Source organism: Chenopodium quinoa, unplaced genomic scaffold (assembly GCF_001683475.1).
Source record: "Chenopodium quinoa cultivar QQ74 unplaced genomic scaffold, ASM168347v1, whole genome shotgun sequence".
NCBI lineage: Eukaryota > Viridiplantae > Streptophyta > Magnoliopsida > Caryophyllales > Amaranthaceae > Chenopodium > Chenopodium quinoa.
The window spans coordinates 474,594-497,206 of record NW_018743732.1 but is presented as its reverse complement, the minus strand read 5'-3'; the positions used below and the strand labels follow the sequence as shown (position 1 = coordinate 497,206).

Genomic DNA, 22,613 nt, shown 5'->3' with positions numbered 1-22,613 from the left:
AAAAATTCAATAGGATACTTTTTCAAAAAAAGGGTAATGCTAATAAGCATTAATGTATTTTCTTTTTTTAGTACGGAGTATTAAGTTAGAAATTAATCAACAATTCGTAAAAGAAATAAAACTTAGGTATACCGCCCAAATGAGCAGTAAAAGACGATATTAGGTAGGCATGATAATAATAATAAAATAAAAAAAGGGGAATGTAAAAGGGTCACGTAACGCGCAAGGGAAAAGCTATAAGAAGAGATGGGCATCTTCTAAGAAGGTGATGAGGCATTTGACCGTGGAATTCCCACGGCAATAACACTTAAAAATGAAAAAAAAAACTAAAAATAAAAAAGATGAAAGAGACTAAACTGGTCAAAATATGTGGGTTTGACTGGATTGCTGATTAGGATACAATACAATTACAAAACAGACACTAGAGGCGGCTGACTAAGATACGAATACAATTATACCAGAAAATAAAGAGAGACAAATTAATGGGTAACATTTCCATAATTTCTGGGTGGGTCCCCTTTTCATATGTAGCACGAGTGTGGCTTCTTCCTAATGGCTACCCAACAACCTCTCTTTTCTCCCAAATTTCCATTTGTATAACTGTTTACTTTTCTTTTTCTTCTTTCTTTTATCCCACATTATACTTTTCCATTTTAGAGAAAAGTATTTTTTTTTCTTTTTTGGCCATCGTAGATCCGAATATACGATGTAGGTACTCGTATAGCTCTTAATGTATGTATGTTCCCATGGCCTTGTGGCGCCCGTATTACTCATGCTAATTACTCGCGTATCATACACTCGGATGTATGTAAGAGCAGATCTTAGTTCAAGAAGCTAGAATAAGGAGAGGAGAGATTGGAGGGGAGGGGAAGGGGAAGGGGAAGGGGAAGGGGGGATAGGGATATCAGGGATTTAACAAGAAAGTGCAAAGTAATATTAAGCGGTATTTGATACCAAGTACAATTATTTGGAAAGCTAATACAGTATGAAATTACTGTAGCATATTGTGTGAACACATCATAAATTGATGGACCAATTCTGTATGAAATCTTGTCAACCTCATTTGGTTGGTTGACATTAATACAACCATAATAAATTTATAAGTTATCCACACTTAAAAAATAACAATATCACGCAGTTGACAACGTACTATAATTATTTTAATTAATTAACATACTTGTGTTAAATTAAGTCCTTATCAGATATGCCTCATTATTGCCGATTTCATGAGGTTTCTTTCTATATAAAAAAATAATAAAAAAAAAAAAAAAAAAAAGCACAAACAACAGATTAGTGATTAGGGGAGAAACAGGAAAAAGGAAAGCTAAATAAAATTACAATAAATTAGTACTCATAGTCGTCGTATGTGTTTCTTCTTCCAGGTCCAAATGGAGTGTCAAATGGGTCAGGAGTGTCTATTACTCTGTAGGTTCCAGTTCAATGGGTCTGTGTCAACCTGCCCAAGTCATAAAGGAATTTTCTCAATCATTTGTCAACCATATAATTCAGTCATCTAAATATTAATGATAAGTCAATAACTTCAGATATTCTCAGTCATTTGTTAACAAATTTATTAAGCATGAGACAAGAGGGGATTTGGTTTGAAATTAAATAAGAGGACAACTGAGAAGATTGATCACCTGAGGCTGAAAGGCTTTGTCTCTCCAGTGAAACACACAACCACGGCTCTCCATGTGATCAAGAAGGATTTGAGGAAGCAGAGCTTTAAAGGATTCGTGGATCTTCGCTTTCTTTAATCCCCTGCATGCCAGCAAGGCTGCTGCTAGCCCATTTGGGCTCAATCCAGCCAGATGTAATACCGTCATGTTCTGCAATGGGCTTCTGCTCGCTAATGCTAACAGTCCAGCATCTGTAACTGAGCAATACGACAGATTTATCTGCCGACATTGATAAAAGTAGTCCGTTAGAGTTGTGAATAGGATAATGAGCTAAGAAACAACAATTACGAATTTGATTTTATACCTGTTTGAGGTTCAAAGAATGACGAGCCAGAGGAATCATTCCGGAGTTGTCAATTCTGAAACATTTCTTTATGTCTAGGACAGCAAGTTGCCCGCATCCAGCAGCAATGGCTGCCAGACCTTTTGATGTGATATGAGAGCAACCTCTAGCTTCCAATGCTTTTAATCTCGAACAATTTGATAACATTATTAGAGAGACATCCGTAACTTGATCACAATATGCTATGTTGATCAACTCAAGGATAGGGCAGCCTTCAGCTACTGATGCAATGCCTTTATCAGATATTCTTACGGCTCTGGTAGAAAACAAAAGGGCTTAATTACTAATAATATTGGAATTTGGAAGCAATTAATGTAATTTGAGTTTGCAGCTCGATTTTTTCAGTAATGTAATCTCTAGCCAAATGTTTTAATGACACTGTCAAGCTAATAACTCCAGCAATCTATCAAATTTACCTGTATAAATCAATCTCTTTTAGCTTAGAGCAATGTATCCCAACTTGAATCAACCCTTCATCAGTAATGCCAAGACAGATCCCTAACTTCAAGCAGGAAAGCCTAGAACATCTAGAAATAGATTTTAGACCTGCAATAGGAGTGGTCATAACCTTGTTACTAAAAGAGTGACAAGAAGGAAAGGGATTTCAAGCTGCATTGTAGAAGCGAACCTTCATCATCTATATTATTGTCTGTTGCATCCAATTCCTCCAAGACTCGACAACGCAGTCCAATCAATACAAAAGCATCTGCAGAGATATGAGAGCAAGCCTCCATCTTAAGGGAAGTGAGAGCAGTACATGACCTTGTGATACAGTCAATTGACACCAATGATATCTTGCGGCAGCAAGTGATGTCTAATTTTCTCAATTCTGTATGCTTCCTGACGATACAGGCAATTCCTTCATCAGTTACACCTGAGCATTTACTCAGGCTCAGCTCCCTGAGAGAACCAGACCAGTTTCCTATCATCCTCAATGCAGAGCAAGTGACTGGGGAACCATCTAACTTCAGACACTGCAACATTGAGAGATTCTGAAGACACTTCGCTATGTCAAGAGTAACCTGAACTCGAGAAAAATTATAAATTAATCATACTATTCTGCTTTAGATAACTTGTAAAAATATAAGAAAAGTGCATAGATCTCTTGGTACTTACAGCTGAGCCATATGCCAATATGATCTCTTTCAGGGATCCAGCACCTCTAGTCAAATTGGCTAAACCAGTGTGACTGATGTTCTGACGGTTGGATAAATCAAGTGTCTATTGAAGTGATAAGATGGATAAAGAGCAAAATAGAGGGGGTTAGAATTTTGAAGTCAGAAACTACAAGAAAATGTATTAAGTAAGGATATGATCTGGCACAAGAAATTGCAGACCTTTAACATAGTGTGACCTTTTTCAAGTAAACCAAGTCCGTCATCATCAATGCCAAGACATCCCACTAACACTAGATCTTCCAGAGAAGATAATTGCAATATAGGCTTAAGGCTTTTCTCTGTAATCTGTTATACATGTAAATAAGGATAAGTATCTTTCAAGTAAATGATTATTTATTGTGCAAATGCAAAAGAGCTGAATTAACTTTAAATGCTTACAAGACGAACAGCAGCTACTTGCATCATAAAGAAGCCTAACACAAAAATTTCATTCAGCACAGATAACTATCCTAATCACCTTCTCGCTACCTAGTTGGAGCAATCGTTAATCAATTAGTTTTTTTGTAAGCAAAAATGGTATAGGTATAACCGTATAAGTGTTTTGTACTTTGCTTGGTGGCTAAGAAGATAAGTCGTGACATCTTGCTTCACATACGGTCAAGACATAACTAAAGCGTGTCACCATCACGATGTAATTGATATGTATTAGATATAAGACATGCTTGGTACTAAATCTGTTCCTAAATAAGAATCATTACATACATAAGTGTAATCATAGTCAATAAAGTCTACATAAACATGCAGAAGCCCAATAACATTATAATGCAAAAAAAATTTATTCACATTTGCAGAATGTATGACTAATCATCAAGAATATCACTTAATCAACCAAAACCATAATTACTTCTTAAAAATGCTGCAGTATTTGTCCACTTAATAAAAAATTTCATCCCACATAAGTAATGCCACTCTGAATTTTCAATATACCACTCCCACAGTCCCATTTTGATCTCCTACACAAAGCCAAAACTATAGATAAAGTCTCTTCCTACAGTAACCCGAGTCCTTGACACTTTAGTGGGACCCTATTGGTATTAATTCGTACGTTAACTTAGTATCTCCAGGGTCCAACTGTCCACTGAAGTCGTAAAATACTCGCATTACTCATGGCTAACCAAAACTCTTACATACACGAAAAAACATAGTCATGTGATATGGTAACGTATTAAAATCACTTCAATGTACATATTCGAAAATGGAACACTTTAAATGGCAAACACGAAGATAAAAGAAAAAGAGAAAATCAAATACCGGAACATAAGAAAGATCCAAAGAGCAAAGGCCCTTGCATTTAAGGGCAAGAAGACCAACCCCTAAATCAGTAACCCTTAAACACCATTTCAAACTAACCCTCTTCAATTTCTTACAACCAACAGCAATACACCCAATACCCATATCCGAAACCCGTTTACATCTCACCATTACCAACCTCTCCAAATTCTGTGCTCCAGCAATGGCGGCAGCAGCAGAATCACTAAGCTCAGTACCATTACTAAGATCCAGCTCCACCAAATTCGGGCATTTTGATACCAGATCCGAAACCCCTAACCCGGTTACAAACCTACACAAAGTCAGCTTAATGGACCGCAAAACGGGTCCCAAAGACGACGTCGTTTGGAGCTGGGTATCAGTGATTCGAGGACAGAGAGAGAGGTCGAGATGAGAGAGAAACGGGTAACGACGAAGAACGCAAGGGAGGAATTCGGGTCGGAGGAGTTTGGCGGATCTTCGGTGTTGTGATTCGGCGGAGTGGAATAATTTTGAGGAGAGAGAAAATGATTTAACAGAGAGGTGGTCGTCAATGGAGAGATGATCGAGGATTATGAAGAGGAGTTCTTCGTTAAGGAGGTCGAAAGGGTTATTGTTCTCATGCTTCATTGATTTCGCCATTGAAGGATTGGAGGAGAGAAAATGGAGGAAAGTACAGGAAGAAGTAGTTTCTAATTGTAGAAGAAAAATGGTTGAATTTTTTGTTATTTTGAGGAAAGTTGGGAAGAAGGTAGTAAGTGGGAGAGGGTGTGATATCATCTGGGGCAGACCATATTTGAGGAAGTTTAAGTACAAGTGCACTTCCTAGTACGATTGTTTTCATAAATAATTTTTTTAAAAAAAGTTATTATACTTTTATGAGCAAAAATAAAGTTTCGAGATTAACCTTTGGTTATTAATTAGTATTGCTAGTACTCGTTCCCTTCTTAAATACTTGCTCTATTTTTCCTGAGCACGTATGTCGATGTTAATCTTTTGATCAATAATATCTTTAACTATCAACGACTATAAATTCTAACAATTGAAAATTAATAATCTATTCATTGAGATGATTCCAACAAGTATCCACAAAACTATATTTTTTTTTATGTATAAATCACAAACATTAGTTAAAGTAGGATAAATAAATAGTGCAAAACGTAGAAATGGAGCAAACATTTAAAAATAGAGGGAGTATAATTTAATTAATGGCTAGAGTTATTTAGTCCATGTATTTGTTTATCATATTAACATACTATTTATATTAGTGGTAATTTAAAAAGATAATAAAAGGGACGATGTACTAACCAAGAATTGTAATATTATGGAACATGATTTATGCTTTAATAAAATAATACTCCGTATATGAAAGGAATTTAAGGAGATGACAATGGTTTCCTTATGTAGTTATGTTAGGAACATAGGAAAATGGTTACTCCGCATATTCTAACCGGTGGAGGTGACAAGATTATGCTTTTGTAGTTTTCATTCAAATGATAAGAAATGCTTGGAAGAGTACTCTTATCTGATCTACGTCGCCTAGTTGATTTTGACTTTGATGAGAGTAAGGTTGTTGATTTGAGAGTAAGGAAAACCGTAGTATATATCCTTCATGCGAAGCCACATTCAAAAAGGGCTTATGTATGAGCTATATGGATCTAGAGGCCCTATGGTTGGATGTGAGGATGGCACATTGACAAACCGTAATTATGCAGCTTTATTGGGGTCATAGAAATTGCAATCGTTGTGGGAGGCACGAATAAGCCCTAAGACAATCTCCTTGAAAACAAACTAAAACTATAAGATTCCATTCGCCAATAACCACATAATTATCGATTAATCGTATGGAAAACGAGTTTTGAACAAATTGAAATATGTTTCTCACTAATACTAGCTAGTTTATAACTATAGCTGCTCTAAAAAACCAGACCTTCTCATAACAGGTAACAGGATATCATCTGATGTACAATTAACTTAATGCAATAATGCAGGACACCTTGGAAGAAAATTTGACACTTTTCTCTTTGTATCTTACATATGGTAGAACTACAGTCTACAGCTGCCATTGACAATCACACTCCCACAAAAGGGTACGGAATAAAATCATTTCTTAGCGTAAGTGATTTCCATGGGATTCTGTGGTGTAACTTTGAAGCCCTGAAGCGCCTGCATTGCTATTGCAGCTTTGTCCTCATCATCAAACTCCACAAAGGCAATGCCTGGCTTTGCTTCAATCATCCGCACTTCCCTGAAACCTGGGTACTGTTGGAAGAGCATTTGCAGCATTATACTGGTTGTTTCATAGGGCAGGTTTTGTACAAACAAAATATTGTTTGGAGCTGCAGATTCCTGTGCACCAGTCTTGCGATGTGTAGCCTGTAATAGCAATAAAGCATTGACCATTAGCTTCAAACAATATAGAACAATACCCCAGAACAGTAAACAACAAGAACTAGTGACAGTGTGACACCAGTCCATTCATGATAGTTCTTATGTACTAACATAACCATCCAAGGTTTTTCATAGAATTGAAAACTTTGTGAAGTGGGAAAGTGGCACCAAGTACTGTACACTAGAACTCTCCTTTCGCTTGTCGCATCTTTATACTTTGTATGTGTCTCACAATGAGCCAAACTTTTAAAATAAAAATGGGCAAATACAGAGCAAAATTTGGTGTTTGTAAATAGCATATTATGGAGAACATAGCTTTTGGTCAGCATCGCCAAGCCTTATTGGAAGTTGTTCGAACTTGCAGAACTTGTCTAAAAAATGTTGTTTTTAGGTGAAAAGAACAGAACTTCTGAGCAGTATACTTACAGATGGGCCACCATCGGTTTGAGAAGCATTTCCATTAGCAGCAGCACCAGTTTGGTCTTCTGGATGACGCTTCCTTTCACCTGGAGAAAGGAAAAAACTTCTTAAAATCAGATAAAACTAGCCTTGTTCCGAGTTAGGAAAAAGTATTTAATGAATGGCTGATATGCCGTTATCTGAGGTCTACATAATAGTTAATCTCCAAATCACAGTAGTAGCCAAAAACGCATGCTTCACTGATAATAATAGATATATTGCTAATGGATAACAGCTACTACGCACACAAAACATACTACAGGCCAGAATAAGGTTACTCAAACTTCAGAAAAACAAAGGTTTGGCAGTATAAATTACAAATTGTGAGTATGTGGGCTCTCAATGGGTAAATTATTTCATAAGAGCATGACCATAACCTGCAGTGAGACAAGGAGATCAGTTACATAGAGAAAATATATTGGGACATCAAGGTAATTTTATTTTTTATTTTTATATATTTTGCACAAACATTCAGAGATTATCTAGCATGCATGAAGATGATCCAGCCTACCAATGATCTCTTTCCAATCATAGAAAGTTTCCCTTAAATATCTACTGATATTAGTTACAGTTAAATTACAGATCTTGAATATGTGAGCTCTCAATGGGTTAACTATTTCATACATGACCATAACCTGCCACATGCCTCAAACAACACTCCTACAATGAGGCAAGGAGGTCAGTTAGATAACATATTGGGATGTGAAGGTACTTTCTTTTTGGATATTTTGCACGAATATTCAGAAAGTATCTAGCATGCATGTTAGTTCCCCCCAACCCCCCCCCCCCCAAAGCAACCACAAAAAAAGGGGTCTACGCAGGATTGAGGTACATACTTAAAGTTCTCAAAAAACCTCAAAAGGGAAATTTAAGGCCAATAACATAAACGCTTGGATGGCCAAGAATAAGCATATAGTAAAATAACCCAAGTATTATATCCTGATATATATATATATATATATATATATATATATATATATATATATATCAATTTTCCACTTTTTTTCCCTTTTTTTTGTTTTTTATTCACAACATATCCAGCTTCTTATGATTACTGAAGTAGTGAAGGTCTGTACGGCAACAATAGTTGTTGTATTGCTCTAAGTTGTTCCAGCTAGTGGTTAGAAGTTAGCAGTTAGAGATTAGTTGTCAAAATAATTATCTTATATAAGTGTTCAGCACAAGTGCAAAATACCATAGATAAGCAACAAAAAGATAACAAATTTAATTATTGCAGATAACACGAGATGCATAAATAATAATAATATAAATTAAAAAATCAAAAAAACATGAACTTTTAATAGCTTTTCTTAGCACAACTCCAAATTTTAAAGTAACTGCTAAAACATAACCATTAACACTATTGGCTAGTTCAATACTAAATGCTACTCATAAAAATTAAAAAAAATAAACTCTAATTTCCATTCCAGAACCTAATGCCAAACACATGTCAAATACCTCAATACAGCATTTAAGCGCTCCTTACTTTATGTACTAAACATACAGATGCCTAATATTTCAAGGCAGATGAAGAAAGTATAGAATAAATAAAAGCAGCATTAAAAAAATGATCCATATTTCACAGATCATAGGATGAGAGAAAGGAAAAGACGAGTGTTTATGATGTGTGAAGCAAACTAAGTACGCTCTTTGAAAGATAGAAGAGTAGCTATGGATTCATTTTGTAGGGTTTGGAGTGGTGAAAAACAAGAAGTTGCTTTGAAGAAATGGAGTGATTGGTAATAATAAGTAATATTTAGTATTTGGCTGGAGATAAATGGTCGCACTATTAATGGTGTATTGTCCCAACTTACTATGAGATAAAGTAAATTTGTCAGCGTCTTTATGGATTAAGGCAATCGGGACTTTCCAAAGCTACACAATTAAGGACTTGCAAAGGAATTGGGCTAATTTGTATCAGTGTATAAAAAGGCGCGCTAAGGCGCTCGACGATTAGGGTAAAGCGCCTTTTTTGCTCTAGGCAAGGCACATTCAAAGAGGCGCACCTGAGGCGCACATAAGCAAATTTCTTTATCTGTTTTATATTGTGTGCCTCACTTCAAAGAGGCACGCCTCTAGGAAATGGCGCAGCAAGTCCTTCATCGCCGCATTGCACCTTAAGCTTTTTTATACATTGATTTGTATACATGTTAAGTGTTTGATTCTAAGGACACCTTATCCTATTATTATACATTGATTCTAAGGACACCTTAAGCTTTTTTATACATTGATTTGTATACATGTTAAGTGTTTGATTCTAAGGACACCTTATCCTATTATTGTAATTCCTTTTTTTTTCTCTTTTTCTCTCCCTCACTCACACACACAAACACACACACACTCTTTATGGTCATTTCGCTAACTATTAGATACCTAACAGTTAGCCAAATAGATATACTCTTTCCCAATAAGAATTTTTATTTGGCTAATTGTTAGATATCTAACAGTTGACAAAATAACTAAAATGTCCTAAGTAACCCTTTTCTTATGTTAGCCCTTATCACTCTCTTCAAACATTGTGAACATTATCATTTTCAATGATTTAAGTCTAATTGATTGTTGCTAATAGTAAGCCAAATGATCAAACTCTCGTCATTAAGACCTTTTATTTTTATTTTATTTTTATCTATTTGCTCACTTTGATCATCAGCTAACAGTCACGTAAATAGTCTTAATTAATGCCAAATCAGCTGACTATTACAGATAATGTTAGACAAATGACCAAAATGCATAACTGGCCTATTTTCTCATGCCTAACAACAGTCGCATTGCTCCCGCACACTATTCCAGATGTTTAACAGTGAAGCCACTCCTTCCCAATGGAATATAACTTCTTGACTTGTTGACATATTTTGTTAAACATACAATAGTTACCAAGACAACCAACAAACTCTTTTTAACCTGTTTCTCATAGAACCCCTTTATCTTCTCTTTTCTGTGCACTAGGTTATTCACACAAATCTTTCCTAATGGGTTAATGGCCACCCTGCTACAGCAAGAAAAGGGTGATCTTCAAACATACCCATTGGCTTATATTCTAAAAGACTGAAAATACCACTAATGTTTACATGTATGGTTTATTTCCCTTGATCAAGATTTTATCAATGGAAGGTTTTTTAATATTAAATCAAGGATCTAAGATCCTACAACTACCATTAACAAACAATTATGAGCAAACATAATAATAATTAAAAAAAAATAAAAAATATTATGTTTAAAGAACATCCATATGGGTGAAACATTAAGAGTTGATAGCTAAAACATATGCCTATAATTGATGGAAAAAAGGGACAAGACAGCAAGCCACAAAATTTTTTTGCAATCCTATGTGATTTTATTTACAGAAAACAGCCCTAAAAGAACATGTATGATTGAAAAAGATCACATTGCAATCCTAAAGATTGGGGTTACAAATACATTCTCTAAGGACAGCTAATGCATGCATGATCTAGGTAGCGACCAATTGGACCCTTTTCTCCCTCTCTATTTATATTTTGGCGTTTTTGGGGTTTGGGTGTGGGTGTGGGTGAGCCAGACAAAATTACATAAACCTCCCTGCCTGCTCATAGTGATTTTCAAGCCACTCAGTAATTACATACTAGATGTACCAAAGAATTAAGTAAGTATGGCGTCCTAAACAGCCACTACTCAAAAATTGATAACCACATATGACAAAATTTTGGTAATATGATAATACAATAGTCAAAGAATAGAACAGGGTTTTTACCCTTCTCCTCTTGTTTCTTCTTCTTTTCCTTAGGAACATAAGTTCCCTCTTCTTTCGCAATACAATCTGACTTGGATTTAGCGTATTGTATCCGCTGGAAGAAGTCATCAAGAAGTACAAAACAATGTTAAACACACTAGCATATGTAACTATATTCATGTGTCTTGCAGGGTATCAGAAATAAGACTCTTAAGTAAATCAAACTTCTTGGAGTGCCAAGCCAACATTACACATCATAGGGATGGTGAATCAAAGTTTCCAGTATCTAAAATTAAGTTTTCCAAAGAACAATAAACTGTAGTTAGCTTGCATTTTAAAGAAGAAATGTCTCTATCTCAAAATGATCGATACTCCCTTCATATTGTAGTCATTTTCAACAACATTTGGTTCCATTGTTCATGTTGAGTAGTCAAAAGTTCATTAGTGGCAACCTCTTTAAAAGTTGGATTCTCAAATTTGATGTTAACTCTCACCAATATTCCCATCAAATCACAAACTTATATTCAGCAATGAGATAGAGGAAGTAGGAAGTTAACATCACTCAAGGATGTAACTATCTGCGCATACTTTGTAAAACACCAAACCCCAACTTCACAGCAAACAAATACTAACGAGATTCATGTTCTACTTACTCCATTCTTGAAAAATTGCACTATTTGGACTTGTACACTGTCCACACATTCCCTCTCAACCATCTTTTGATGTGAATCAAGAGGCTAATTCTTTTGAAGGATCTAATACACTTTTAGAAGGTCTAAAGAACTCCATTATAGGCTGCCAAGCAAGGAAATAAACAAGGAAAGGTTCAATAGATCAATTGGGAAAAAAGGAAGCTTGATCACCAAGGAAGAAGAAATGACACATTCGGCTTCCGATGGCGATTGCGATTGCGATTGCCACGCGCCACTCCAAGGGCCACGCGCCACCTCCTTGCAACCACCTTGAGTCCATCTACGACGTGGGCCAGCGCGTGTGAGTCGTGAAAGCTCCGGAATGAAATGGATGATTTCTGATTTTACTTAGTTTTTTCTAGAGTTTGGCTTGCAAGTTTTTAACTTTCACTTAAAAGAGTTTCTTGGTTTAAGCACTTAGGATAAGTTTTAATTTTTGTTATTTAGTTGCTATAAACTTCCTAAGGTTGTTAGGAAAGTTTTTAGTTAATTAGAGTTTGTTTAGGATTAATTTTCCTATTCTAATTAGAAGTAGTAATTCTATTCTAGTTAGGATGCTTGGAGAACAAGGTTAGGGGTTTGTCCTAATCCTTGTAGGAGTAGAATTAGTTAGTTTTGGTCTATAAATAGGGTATTTTCATGGCTTTTAGGGACATGAAAAATTCAGATTAAACTTTGCTTTGGTTTAGCTTTGCTTAAACTTTGCTTTGCTAGTTTTCAATTCAAAGAGTTGTTTTGATAATTAGAACGTTCAATTCTTAGTTCTAGGAGTAGTCTAAGTTTTGTTCATCAAAATACTTAGTTCCAGGAGTGGTTTAAGTAGTTTGAGTAGGCGTTGAATTTGTTCCAGGAGTGGTTGTTTTTAAAGTCATATTCGGTTCGTTGTCCTTAAATTTTTTGATTTTCTTAAGGAATTTGGAAGGATTGTGTTACTTGTGTGATTTTAGATTCTTTATTAACTTAAAAGAGCTTAAATCCACATCATCTTTTGTGAAATTTATGTAACTATGTAAGAAATTATAGTTTTGTGAGATCTTGTTAGATTCGCCTATATTTTCACTTCCAATATATCCTTATTATTACTTTAAATTTTAAACTTGTGTATTCGTAAGCGTGAAACTCAAATGGTGCATTTATAACGGAATGGAGGAAGTATTTGTAAAACAAATGTTGGACCTATGGAGCTATATGCATTCCTATTCACACATACTAGTGTAAGACTCTGACTGTATTACATTTACTGAGCCCACCAGTACAAATCAGACAGCAGAATGCAGGGTCTCATACCAATTTCAGTTGATTGCAGTGTGCCATCTTTTATAGACCCCATATCTCTATCAAACCCATTTGACCATTTCCATACTTCCTTCTTCTCCTCACCCCTCACCTTCATATTTTACCAACTAAATACACAACTATTGAAAGACAGCTAGAAATGGATGTACTTACGATAGGTTTATCATAGAAAGGGAAATTCTGCATTTGCCGAACAGCATTACTCGCTGCTGTAATCTCACTAAAACAAATCCAAGCTTGACCTCGAAGTTTAGGTGTCTTCAAAGCTACAACATCCAGGATCCTCCCAAATTGAGAGAATAAACAGTAAAGCGACCGCTTCAATTCTGGTAAATTCATAAGAAATTCTCACTAGCTCAAATACTTGAATCAGAAACTAAAACTAAATACAAACCCAACAATTACACACCCATAATAAGAGGCAACAGCAACAGCTATTAACACTTAAAATTTCTCAATTACCAAGTAAATTGGTTCAATTTCACAATAATTGGGGAGATTTAAAGTTGCCAACTAAGTCACCAATCACAAAACAGCCATTGCATCAAAAATTAGAAATCCCAAAATTCATGATAACCTAATTTATACCCTAAAATCAAAGGACATTTATATTTCTGAAATCTGAGAAGCTAAAATTGAAGATAATCAAGTATAAGAAAGAGCATAAGCATGAAATTGATGCAAATTGAAGAAATTACAAGCTAAAAATGAGTGAAAAAATTAGGGTTTACCTTCTTTCTTGACCTTCTCATTGAGATTTTTAACGTAAATAGATTGATTAGGAGGTATATCGCCGGATAACATCATTTTCGTAAAATATGTTAATCGAATTGATTTGATTCAGAGAAAAAAAAAACGGGGGGAAGAAGGAGAAAATTGCGAAGCCCTAAACAGTCGAATGCAGAGTTGAGGAGAGAGAAACACTCAGCAAGGCGGTAAAACCCCCTTGTTCGACTACGGCTTTTGGTTCGATTTTTTTGTTTTTGGTCTTGTTTTTTTTTTTATTCCTGCAAAGAAATTCGATGAGAGTATAAGACCATAACGAATTAACGACCATATGGCAATACCGCAACATGGGTTGTATAACTTGTATGCTCAGTATCAGTAGCCCAAGTGCATGGTGTCAAAATATTTGTTAGAGATGACCAACCTAGCCCGATTAATTAAGTCGTCCAAGATCACTATGTCATTTGTAATATGTATTTCGTATAAGACAACTTTTTAATGTAACGATGATAAGAGTTTAGGAAACCATATCATATATTAATGAATAAGCATAATTTTGGGAGTAATTTTATTATTGGTTGGGACCATGAATGACGTGATGATACTAAATTAAAATGCTAAAAATTATGTACCTCTAACAATTAGGACACATGCTCTCCCAAATGTATATGGTAACCATAGGGGTATTCATGTATTATTGTACGGAGTATTGCTTTTATACTTGCTTTGCAAACAAAACAATGGACGTAAATTTGCTTTTTTTGAGAGACTGAGTTATAGCTTCTCTCTCGATTCTAAGAGATCCTAGGATTGATTCTCATCACTCACCCTTGTGGCTCTCTAAACACCAAAAAAAAAATTGTTTTTTTTTTTTTGAAAAAATGATGTTCATGCCAGTCAATTTTGTGTCGTGCCTCATAGTCCCTCGTGTTGTATCAGCCCATGCCCATCTCTTAACAATATCTTACATATTTGTTTCACTTCTTGTTTAATTTAACTATCGAGACACACTCCAATTACACAATGTTATGCTCCATTTAATTCAACCTTGTAAAAATCTACGACGGTACGGTCAAAGCTATGAACTGAAAACACCAAAGGGAGTAGTTGTACAACTCCCATTGAAAGGCAGAAATTTAAAAAAAGAAGAGAAAGAGAAGATCCTCAAAAGTGGGAATAATAGGTCGAGAAGGTGAAGATAGCATAAAAATACAAGGGAAGGTTCCTTGGAAGCCAGGTTGTACATTTTGACCAAGCTGGTTAGAGTATTATAAAAACACACCACCATTCTCAATTCCCTCACTTCACTGCTCATCTCACTTTGCTTATTAGTCCCCACTGTTCCACTTCTCCAACCAAACCAAACCCCCTTTTACTAATTAAACTTCTTCCTTTAATTTTCTTCTTCTCAAATTATATTCTTCCTACTCAAATTATGCCTGCTGCTGCTGTCATATCTGAAACCAATACTCATCAAAAATTTCTTCTTATGGGCAAAGATAATAATAACGCCCCTTCTATCTCGTTCCGAAGGTATATTTATTTATCGTTTTTTTTTTATTAATTATTACTCCCTCTATCTTGATTTGTTCTTTAATTACTTCTTTGTATTTGTTTTACCTAAGATGAGAAACGGAGGAAGTATAATGTGTTTGTTTTAATTTCTTAAAAAAATTTGTTAGATTTGTGTATTTTTCTTTCTTCAATTCACACTTTGTTTTAGTTAGCGGTGGATCTTATTATACATTGTTTGACCAACACTAATAATACTCAAATTTTCCTTTTCTACTATGTTCCAAATCTAAAGCCGGCCATAATTCTACCACTTTTATTTTGACAAATATAAAATTTTCAATACTAAAGCATTTTCTATGTATAAAATTGTTTCTAAGTAATTTTCATTTTCATCCGTTTTCAAAACCAATCTTCATCAATCATTTTTTCAGTTATGTACTTCCTGTCTTCCTATTAATTAATAAGATTATCTACAGGTTCCCATCATTTTTTCAGTTACTCGTACTATATTATTTAATAAGATTAATTATCTAGACATATCTATATCCATCATCATTTTTTGGTTGTATTCCATCGTATGTCAAAAATACCTACATATTGAAATATATAATAAAAAAAAAAATACTGAAATAAGTCTAATAATGTCCCCTCTAGACCAAAAATAAAAGTCTAATAAAATCATTTTTTATTTTCTTAGCCAAACATTATTGTCAAATGCAATATTGCTATATACATCTTCACAAACAAATTTTCAAAACATCAATTTTTTTAATAAAATGTACGTACTTCGTATAACTAAAGTTTTGACAGTCAAATATGCGTGTCAAAAACTTTAGTTATACGAAGAATATTACGGATTAATATATATATATATATTACGGACGTGGTCGGAGACTGGGAGGGACTATTGTGTAGTATGTAATAGCCAGTGGCAGTGGAGTATGAATGCATGTTATTTTATTTTATTTTATTTTTGTACACCTACTTAATTAGAATATACTTGTATTTTGTTTGTGTAGGTTGGAGGGAAAAGTTGCAATAGTAACGGGTGGAGCAAGAGGAATAGGAGAAGCAACGGTTAAACAATTTGTAAAGCACGGCGCTAAGGTGGTAATTGCGGACGTAGAAGATGCACTAGGTAAAGCATTGGCAGATTCTCTTGCTCCTTCCACCACCTTCGTCCACTGCGACGTCAGCAACGAAGACGACGTTTGCAACATGGTAGACACGGCCGTGTCACAGTTTGGCAGACTAGACATACTCTTTAATAACGCTGGTGTGTTAGGGTCACAAACAAAGTCTAATAAAAGCATACTCAATTTTGACCCTGATGAGTTTGACCGCATCATGTCGGTCAACGTTAAGGGTATGGCCTTAGGGATCAAACACGCTGCCCGTGTTATGATGCCACGGGGTGGTGGTTGCATTATCTCAACCTCGAGCGTGGCGGGCTTCATGGGCGGTATGGGCCCCCACGCCTACACAGCGTCAAAACATGCCATCGTGGGGCTAACAAAGAACACGGCGTGTGAGTTGGGCCGGTTCGGGATTCGAGTTAATTGTATATCACCCTTTGGAGTTGCCACTTCTATGCTTATCAATGCTTGGAGAAGTGACGACGAAGACGAAGATGATGAGATGGAGTTGGGGTTGCCATGTGAGAAAGAAGTTGAGAAAACGGAGGAGTTTGTGAGAGGATTAGCAACACTTAAAGGCGCTACTTTGAAAGCCAAAGACATAGCCGAGGCTGCACTTTATCTTGCAAGCGATGAGTCTAGGTATGTTAGTGGTCATAATCTTGTTGTTGATGGTGGATTTACTACCTCCAAAAACTGTGTTGGCTTGTGACCAATACCACCATTTTTTTTCTTCTTTTCGTAGTTTTTCTTCCTTAAATTCAAAATTGAAAAAAAAAAAAAAATCTAAATTTTTATAGTGTGGATACAATGTTTACACGTTAATTTAGTGTAAAGTTGTCACAATCTATTTATTAAAAACTTGGTGTGTTGTACCAAATATGTTTGTGTTCTTAACTCTTATATTCTTTTAAATTTGACAATTACATTTATACTACATAATACATACTATTTTGTAATAACACTGACATTCATAAAAGAAAGTATTCCAATTAGATAAAAAGTACTTTGTATTTAAATATTTAAAGTATATTAAGAACATTGGTCAACTTTCAATTTGAATCATCAAAGACACCAACCCCAATGGTTGAAAATTCAATTTTCTCGACAAATCTTTTTTTTTTCTTTTTCCAAAGAGTACTAGTAAAATCACAAAGGAAAAAAAAAAAACCTCCGTACATAGTAAATCAATCTCATAAATGCATTATGCAAGCTAAGTAGGTTTGACTTTAAAAAAAAAAAAGAGAGAGAGAGAGAGTATGTTTGAATTTTGGACATGACAAGCATTTGAAAAGATGCTTAGCTATTAATTATTCCATAGCTCAATACTCCAACGTAACATTTGCCTGCCCACAACTTGATTGTGAATTAAAAAAATATTTGTACATCCATAAATTAAATTTTCACTATTACGATATACTCGTATTAGGATGCCTACATATTATCATTATAATCACATTTTTTTTTCCTATCTTTTTTCGATCTATTGTTCTTCTAATTAAGTCAATTTTACCATGCACACTTTTTTTTTCCCCTCCGTACCTCTTCATTTTCATTAGAAATATGTAAAATTTTGATGAGAATTGTCAAGGAGGATCCAGCACAAAGAATCTGAAGTATTGTGTATTTGTATTTGATGAATATCATTTACCTATCCAATTAAAGGATAATTCCAACATTTTATTTTCCAATTCTTTTTCATTGTAAGAATACTTATAGTCAACGACATTACAAATTACAAAAAGAGGCGGTCGCAATTCAGAAAATTAATTTTATTTATATTGTAAACTTCCTCTAAATTAAGTTAAATCTCACCCTACACACTTTTTTTTCTTCTCTTAATACCTTTACGCTTTCGTTTAAAAATAAATAAAATTGATCTTGACCAAAAGTGTTATAGGACAAATCGAGCACTGAGGGAGTATTCTATATCTTGACATTCATTCACATATATCCAATTAAAGGATTATATATATATATATATATATATATATATATATATATATATATATATATATATATATATATATATATATATATATATATATATATTTCAACCTTTTATTTTCTTCTTTTTCATTATAAGAACACTAAAAGTCAACTAGCTAAGACATTAAAATAAAGGTAAATCCGATCTAGTAGGGTTAGGAAATCTGTAAATATACCTAATAGGGCAAAAATTGTACAATTAGAATATTTCAACCTGACATTTATTTAGACGTACGAATGCTAATGACAATACTATTACTATTATAGGTATTAGTGTAATACGGTATTCCACTTGATGAGTTCATGCTGGATACAACTGTACTTATAGACAGCATAGTGTGATGATTCACGATACTCACGAACATGTAGCTGTCCACAACTCCACAACATCATATATTCATATATTCATACGAGTTGTGCATTACTAATGCATTAAAGTTGACTTTCACCTCTTGTTTGGCTTCACCTTTACCACCGGCCTGTCTCGTACGTATAATTAAGTTGAAATTTACTCTGTATGCAATTTGGGTTTAAAATAGTTACTCCGATACAAAATGGTGTTACTATATAAGTTACTGACTATAGTTATTATATAAGTTAAAGTTTACTCTGCATATATATAATCCGAGTGACTTGTTTACATTATTGAAAATTATTGTACGTACAATAATACACGTACATCTATTATAAAATTTCGTCAATTCTCCAAATCTCTTATGAATTACATACAATAAAGTTTTAATGTCCTCAAAAACTTGGAATAAACAATAAGACTTGTGATTGATGCAACTATACTTATTTTAAGAGCAAGACGTACTTTATTACTATAATGTTTGCTCCTCACGTCGGTCCATTCACGACAATTGATGTCATATTACCTAGAAATTAGAAACTAAATTACATAACTAATACTTCATCAACAACCTGATTAAGCGACACAGGACCACTAAGCACTAATTAGCTAATAACCACTTCACCTAGCTCCTTATATTACCCCTAAAGCTTATTATAAGGTCAACATATGCATTATTCAAATATCTATGAAAATAAGACATTTATACAGTTTTTTGGATCATTTATTAAATTTGTATGTATCTTTTGATATCAGCTAGAAGATACAGTATATAGGCCTCAAATCTGGGTAGATACTACATTATTAATTTATTATCGGTTAAATTAGTTATATGGTGTAATGATGAGAAAGAATCGAACAATACGATTTGCTAATTAAACTATCTTCTAATAGTAGGACGTACTTTAGAATTTAATTAGCATATACTGTTTGGCTTACCTGCTAAGTACTGTGCTAATCCAAGGGATTATTTTCTTTTCTTAATTAAACAAGTATGAATTTGTTTATGTTGCAATCTTGATCATTGATTTGATTCCACCTAAAATGATTTAAAGATTTATAGTGTAATGAGTATGAGTTTTTTTTTGTTGCAATCTTGATCATTGATTTGATTCCACCTAAAATGATTTAAGGATATATAGAGTAATATTTATTTATTTTATTTTATTTTTTTGAGAAATATATAGAGTACATAATCATATAATATGCTTCTATTATGTCTTTTTATTCATTGTCTTTTCATACATTAAAAAACGCTAATTGAGATCTACTAATTAATTTCCAAACACCGTATTACACATAATCTACTAATTTCACAAACATATTTCACAAACATTGTTCATTTTGTTCTTACTGTCAGTCTTAATTGTATTATTACTAGACTTTCAATCTTCAAATTTACCTTAGATTCCATGCTTTTTACAATTGTACATGATGGACATTATTTGTACTTTTTGCAACAATGGATTATGAAAGGATCACAATGGTGATGGAATAAACATAATAATACTCTAGAAAGGGGGGTTGAATAGAGTATGGGCAATTTTCGCAAAACACAAAATGTCAAGGTCTTGAGATTAGTTTCAAGGCGGAATAAACTAATCTCAGTTTTAAATTCAAGACTTTGAAAACTGTTTATAAAGTAAAACGATTGCTAATTAGAATGTTAGAAACGTTCGGTTGGATCAGCTAGTGATAAGTTATAGCAGCGTAAAAGTAAATACAAGAATGAATAATAAAGACACAAAAAATTGTTACGAAGTTTAGCACAAAGTCCTACGTCTCCGCTTAGGGTTGTCCAACCCGTAGGATTTTAACCACTTTTATTTCTTCCCTTAAAGTCCTAAAGCACCTAGAAGATAACCTCTCTTCTCTTCGCAACCACCCGGTTACACTTTAGCAACTCAATTCCCAGAAATAAAAGACTATCTCACTTTTACTATACTTTGAGTATTATAAATTTACTCTAAGTATATCACTCTTTTGATATATTCTTTTTCCACTCTTAGATACACTTTTTTTTTCTCTCAATCTAATCACACAATAAGGTATTAAAGAACTTAGAGAGAAAATATTTAACACTCTTGCTATAGTGTATAAAGCTTGATAATTCTTGAGTGTTCTTGTTCTGAATATTTCGGTTGATTTTTTTCCAGCAAGTCTTCACGCTATTTATAAGGCTTTAGGATTGATTTCAAACGATGTAGAGCAGTTTCAAAACGTTTGAAAGTCTTCAACAAAAATCCCTGAATCTTGCTTCAACAGAAATTTCGGCCCTTTTGAAATTTAAACGTTGATAGCTGATTTATTCTGTTTCAGCGTTCATCCTTTGAATAAAACATCAGCCTTATCCTTCGCAACAATAAAGCTAACAATATCCTTGAAACTAGGTTAGGTAGCACAAGATATAATTATTCAAAAATAATCTGAAAAATTAAATAGTAGTTATAAAGAGATAAAAAATATGACTGAGAAATATATTTATCTTTAACAAACTTAGTCATAGCATATAGATTAAAATATAAGTGAAGTTAGAAACTTATCTTTATAAAGACTTCCAACAAAATATGAAGAGACAAAGTAAACCATCATACATGAGCAAATTAGGTTGGACTCCATATACATGTGGACTCTTTTGACTTCCATCACACAAACATAAATGTAAAGCATATAATCTCATTATAATCTAATTAGCAGATCAAGGTGGAGTCATCAGATTAAAATATACTCACAATTTAATTTAATCGATTTTATGGGATTATTAGTTTTTTTTTTTTTTTTTTTAATTTTTTGTAATCTATCTAAATAAGTACTTTGTATTATTTATTTTGAATGACTTAATATGTTAGTTGACTTACTTGACTAGTTGACAATACAATTTAAGTATACTAGCTAGCTAGTGTGGTTATTAGGCTGCCTACAGTAGATAAGATTGCATTATTTAGAAGTTCCTGCATTTTGGATTTTTGGTTGCTAAGTAGTCGTCAATAATAATGACTATGTACTATGAAGGTGCATTGTACGTGGATAGTATAACTGTATATGTTCTTATTAGTGGAAATAAAGAATTTGACCAAACCACTTTGGCCTTTGGGGTATTAAATTTTGCTACAACTAACTTACAATTTCCAAACAATTTAAGTGTATATTTTTTGGTTCACATTCTTTAAAGATTCCGGTCTTCAATCCAAAGTATTTTGGTCAATAACACTAAATTGTTTAACTTTAACAAGTGGACCGAAGTTGGTCTTCATTTTATGTGTACTAACATTTTTTTTAACATGTTAGGAAAAAAAAAGTATAGTTAAATTGAAACAATAAGAATAATACAAAAGTCACAATGTTATGAACTTTCCTCATTATCATAACCATTACAATCACTAAGATATTATCTATCCTCTATACCTGCATGGATAACTCATAACAATCATAATATCTTGACTAGATGAAACCAAAATAATTATGGATAACGAATAATTGACACTATATTTTGTGAATTCCCATTTAGATATATAGGCTTATACTTAGCAGGTCTTTTAATGCATTCTTTCAACCCAAAAAACAATGAAAGTACAAATCGTAATTAATAAACGGATCACGGATGTAGTTATTCCTTAATTATTCATATATATATATATATATACCAAACTGATCACAGATGCGTTCTTTTTATACCAATCTGGTTATCCGGCTAATTAGACGTTACTCATATTAAATTCCTCCCATACCCAATCAATTTTATCCTCATAGAACATGGACCATGGTGGTGGATTAATGTCCATTACGATGGGTGAGTTTATAATGTCTACTTTAGCAATGTCATTGAAGGCCCAATTGTTTAGTTATCAGCCCAATAATTTAGGCCCAACAAATGGAGCTCAACCACTGCACCTCCTCTTCGTA

The 22,613-nt window shown here is 33.8% G+C and overlaps 3 protein-coding genes across 3 annotated transcripts; 1 reads left to right on the top strand and 2 right to left on the bottom strand.

Annotated features, from left to right (window-relative positions):
- Nucleotides 1-1,036: 1,036 nt before the first annotated feature.
- LOC110684668 (F-box/LRR-repeat protein 3-like) lies at nucleotides 1,037-5,408 on the bottom strand. The gene is made up of 8 exons (XM_021861103.1): nucleotides 4,452-5,408; nucleotides 3,360-3,485; nucleotides 3,139-3,243; nucleotides 2,651-3,044; nucleotides 2,439-2,568; nucleotides 1,984-2,278; nucleotides 1,641-1,898; nucleotides 1,037-1,456 (listed from the first exon to the last, which is right to left on the bottom strand). The coding sequence occupies exons 1-8, from the start codon at nucleotides 5,226-5,228 to the stop codon at nucleotides 1,406-1,408; spliced, it is 2,136 nt and encodes a 711-aa protein (XP_021716795.1). The 5' UTR covers nucleotides 5,229-5,408; the 3' UTR covers nucleotides 1,037-1,405.
- Nucleotides 5,409-6,258: 850 nt separating this feature from the next.
- On the bottom strand, nucleotides 6,259-14,031 carry LOC110684667 (U2 small nuclear ribonucleoprotein B''-like). The gene is made up of 5 exons (XM_021861102.1): nucleotides 13,724-14,031; nucleotides 13,146-13,318; nucleotides 11,026-11,119; nucleotides 7,266-7,345; nucleotides 6,259-6,824 (listed from the first exon to the last, which is right to left on the bottom strand). The coding sequence occupies exons 1-5, from the start codon at nucleotides 13,797-13,799 to the stop codon at nucleotides 6,552-6,554; spliced, it is 696 nt and encodes a 231-aa protein (XP_021716794.1). The 5' UTR covers nucleotides 13,800-14,031; the 3' UTR covers nucleotides 6,259-6,551.
- Nucleotides 14,032-14,887: 856 nt separating this feature from the next.
- Nucleotides 14,888-17,263, top strand: LOC110684666 (short-chain dehydrogenase reductase 2a-like). The gene is made up of 2 exons (XM_021861101.1): nucleotides 14,888-15,251; nucleotides 16,253-17,263. Exons 1-2 carry the CDS (start codon nucleotides 15,154-15,156, stop codon nucleotides 17,079-17,081), a joined length of 927 nt encoding a protein of 308 aa, XP_021716793.1. The 5' UTR covers nucleotides 14,888-15,153; the 3' UTR covers nucleotides 17,082-17,263.
- Nucleotides 17,264-22,613: the final 5,350 nt, after the last annotated feature.

What these genes read in the sequence shown, in the direction of transcription:
- LOC110684668 (XM_021861103.1), bottom strand. Translation starts at nt 5,228, where the DNA reads ATGATATCACACCCTCTCCCACTTACTACCTTCTTCCCAACTTTCCTC. An exon ending in TATTGGCATATGGCTCAGCT is followed by an intron (nt 3,045 to 3,138) that starts GTAAGTACCAAG and finishes TCTCGAGTTCAG; the next exon opens with GTTACTCTTGACATAGCGAA. An exon ending in ATTCTTTGAACCTCAAACAG is followed by an intron (nt 1,899 to 1,983) that starts GTATAAAATCAA and finishes CAATGTCGGCAG; the next exon opens with ATAAATCTGTCGTATTGCTC.
- LOC110684667 (XM_021861102.1), bottom strand. Translation starts at nt 13,799, where the DNA reads ATGATGTTATCCGGCGATATACCTCCTAATCAATCTATTTACGTTAAA. An exon ending in TGAGAAGGTCAAGAAAGAAG is followed by an intron (nt 13,319 to 13,723) that starts GTAAACCCTAAT and finishes TGAATTTACCAG; the next exon opens with AATTGAAGCGGTCGCTTTAC. An exon ending in CTTTCTATGATAAACCTATC is followed by an intron (nt 11,120 to 13,145) that starts GTAAGTACATCC and finishes GACTTCTTCCAG; the next exon opens with CGGATACAATACGCTAAATC.
- LOC110684666 (XM_021861101.1), top strand. Translation starts at nt 15,154, where the DNA reads ATGCCTGCTGCTGCTGTCATATCTGAAACCAATACTCATCAAAAATTT. An exon ending in CCTTCTATCTCGTTCCGAAG is followed by an intron (nt 15,252 to 16,252) that starts GTATATTTATTT and finishes TTGTTTGTGTAG; the next exon opens with GTTGGAGGGAAAAGTTGCAA.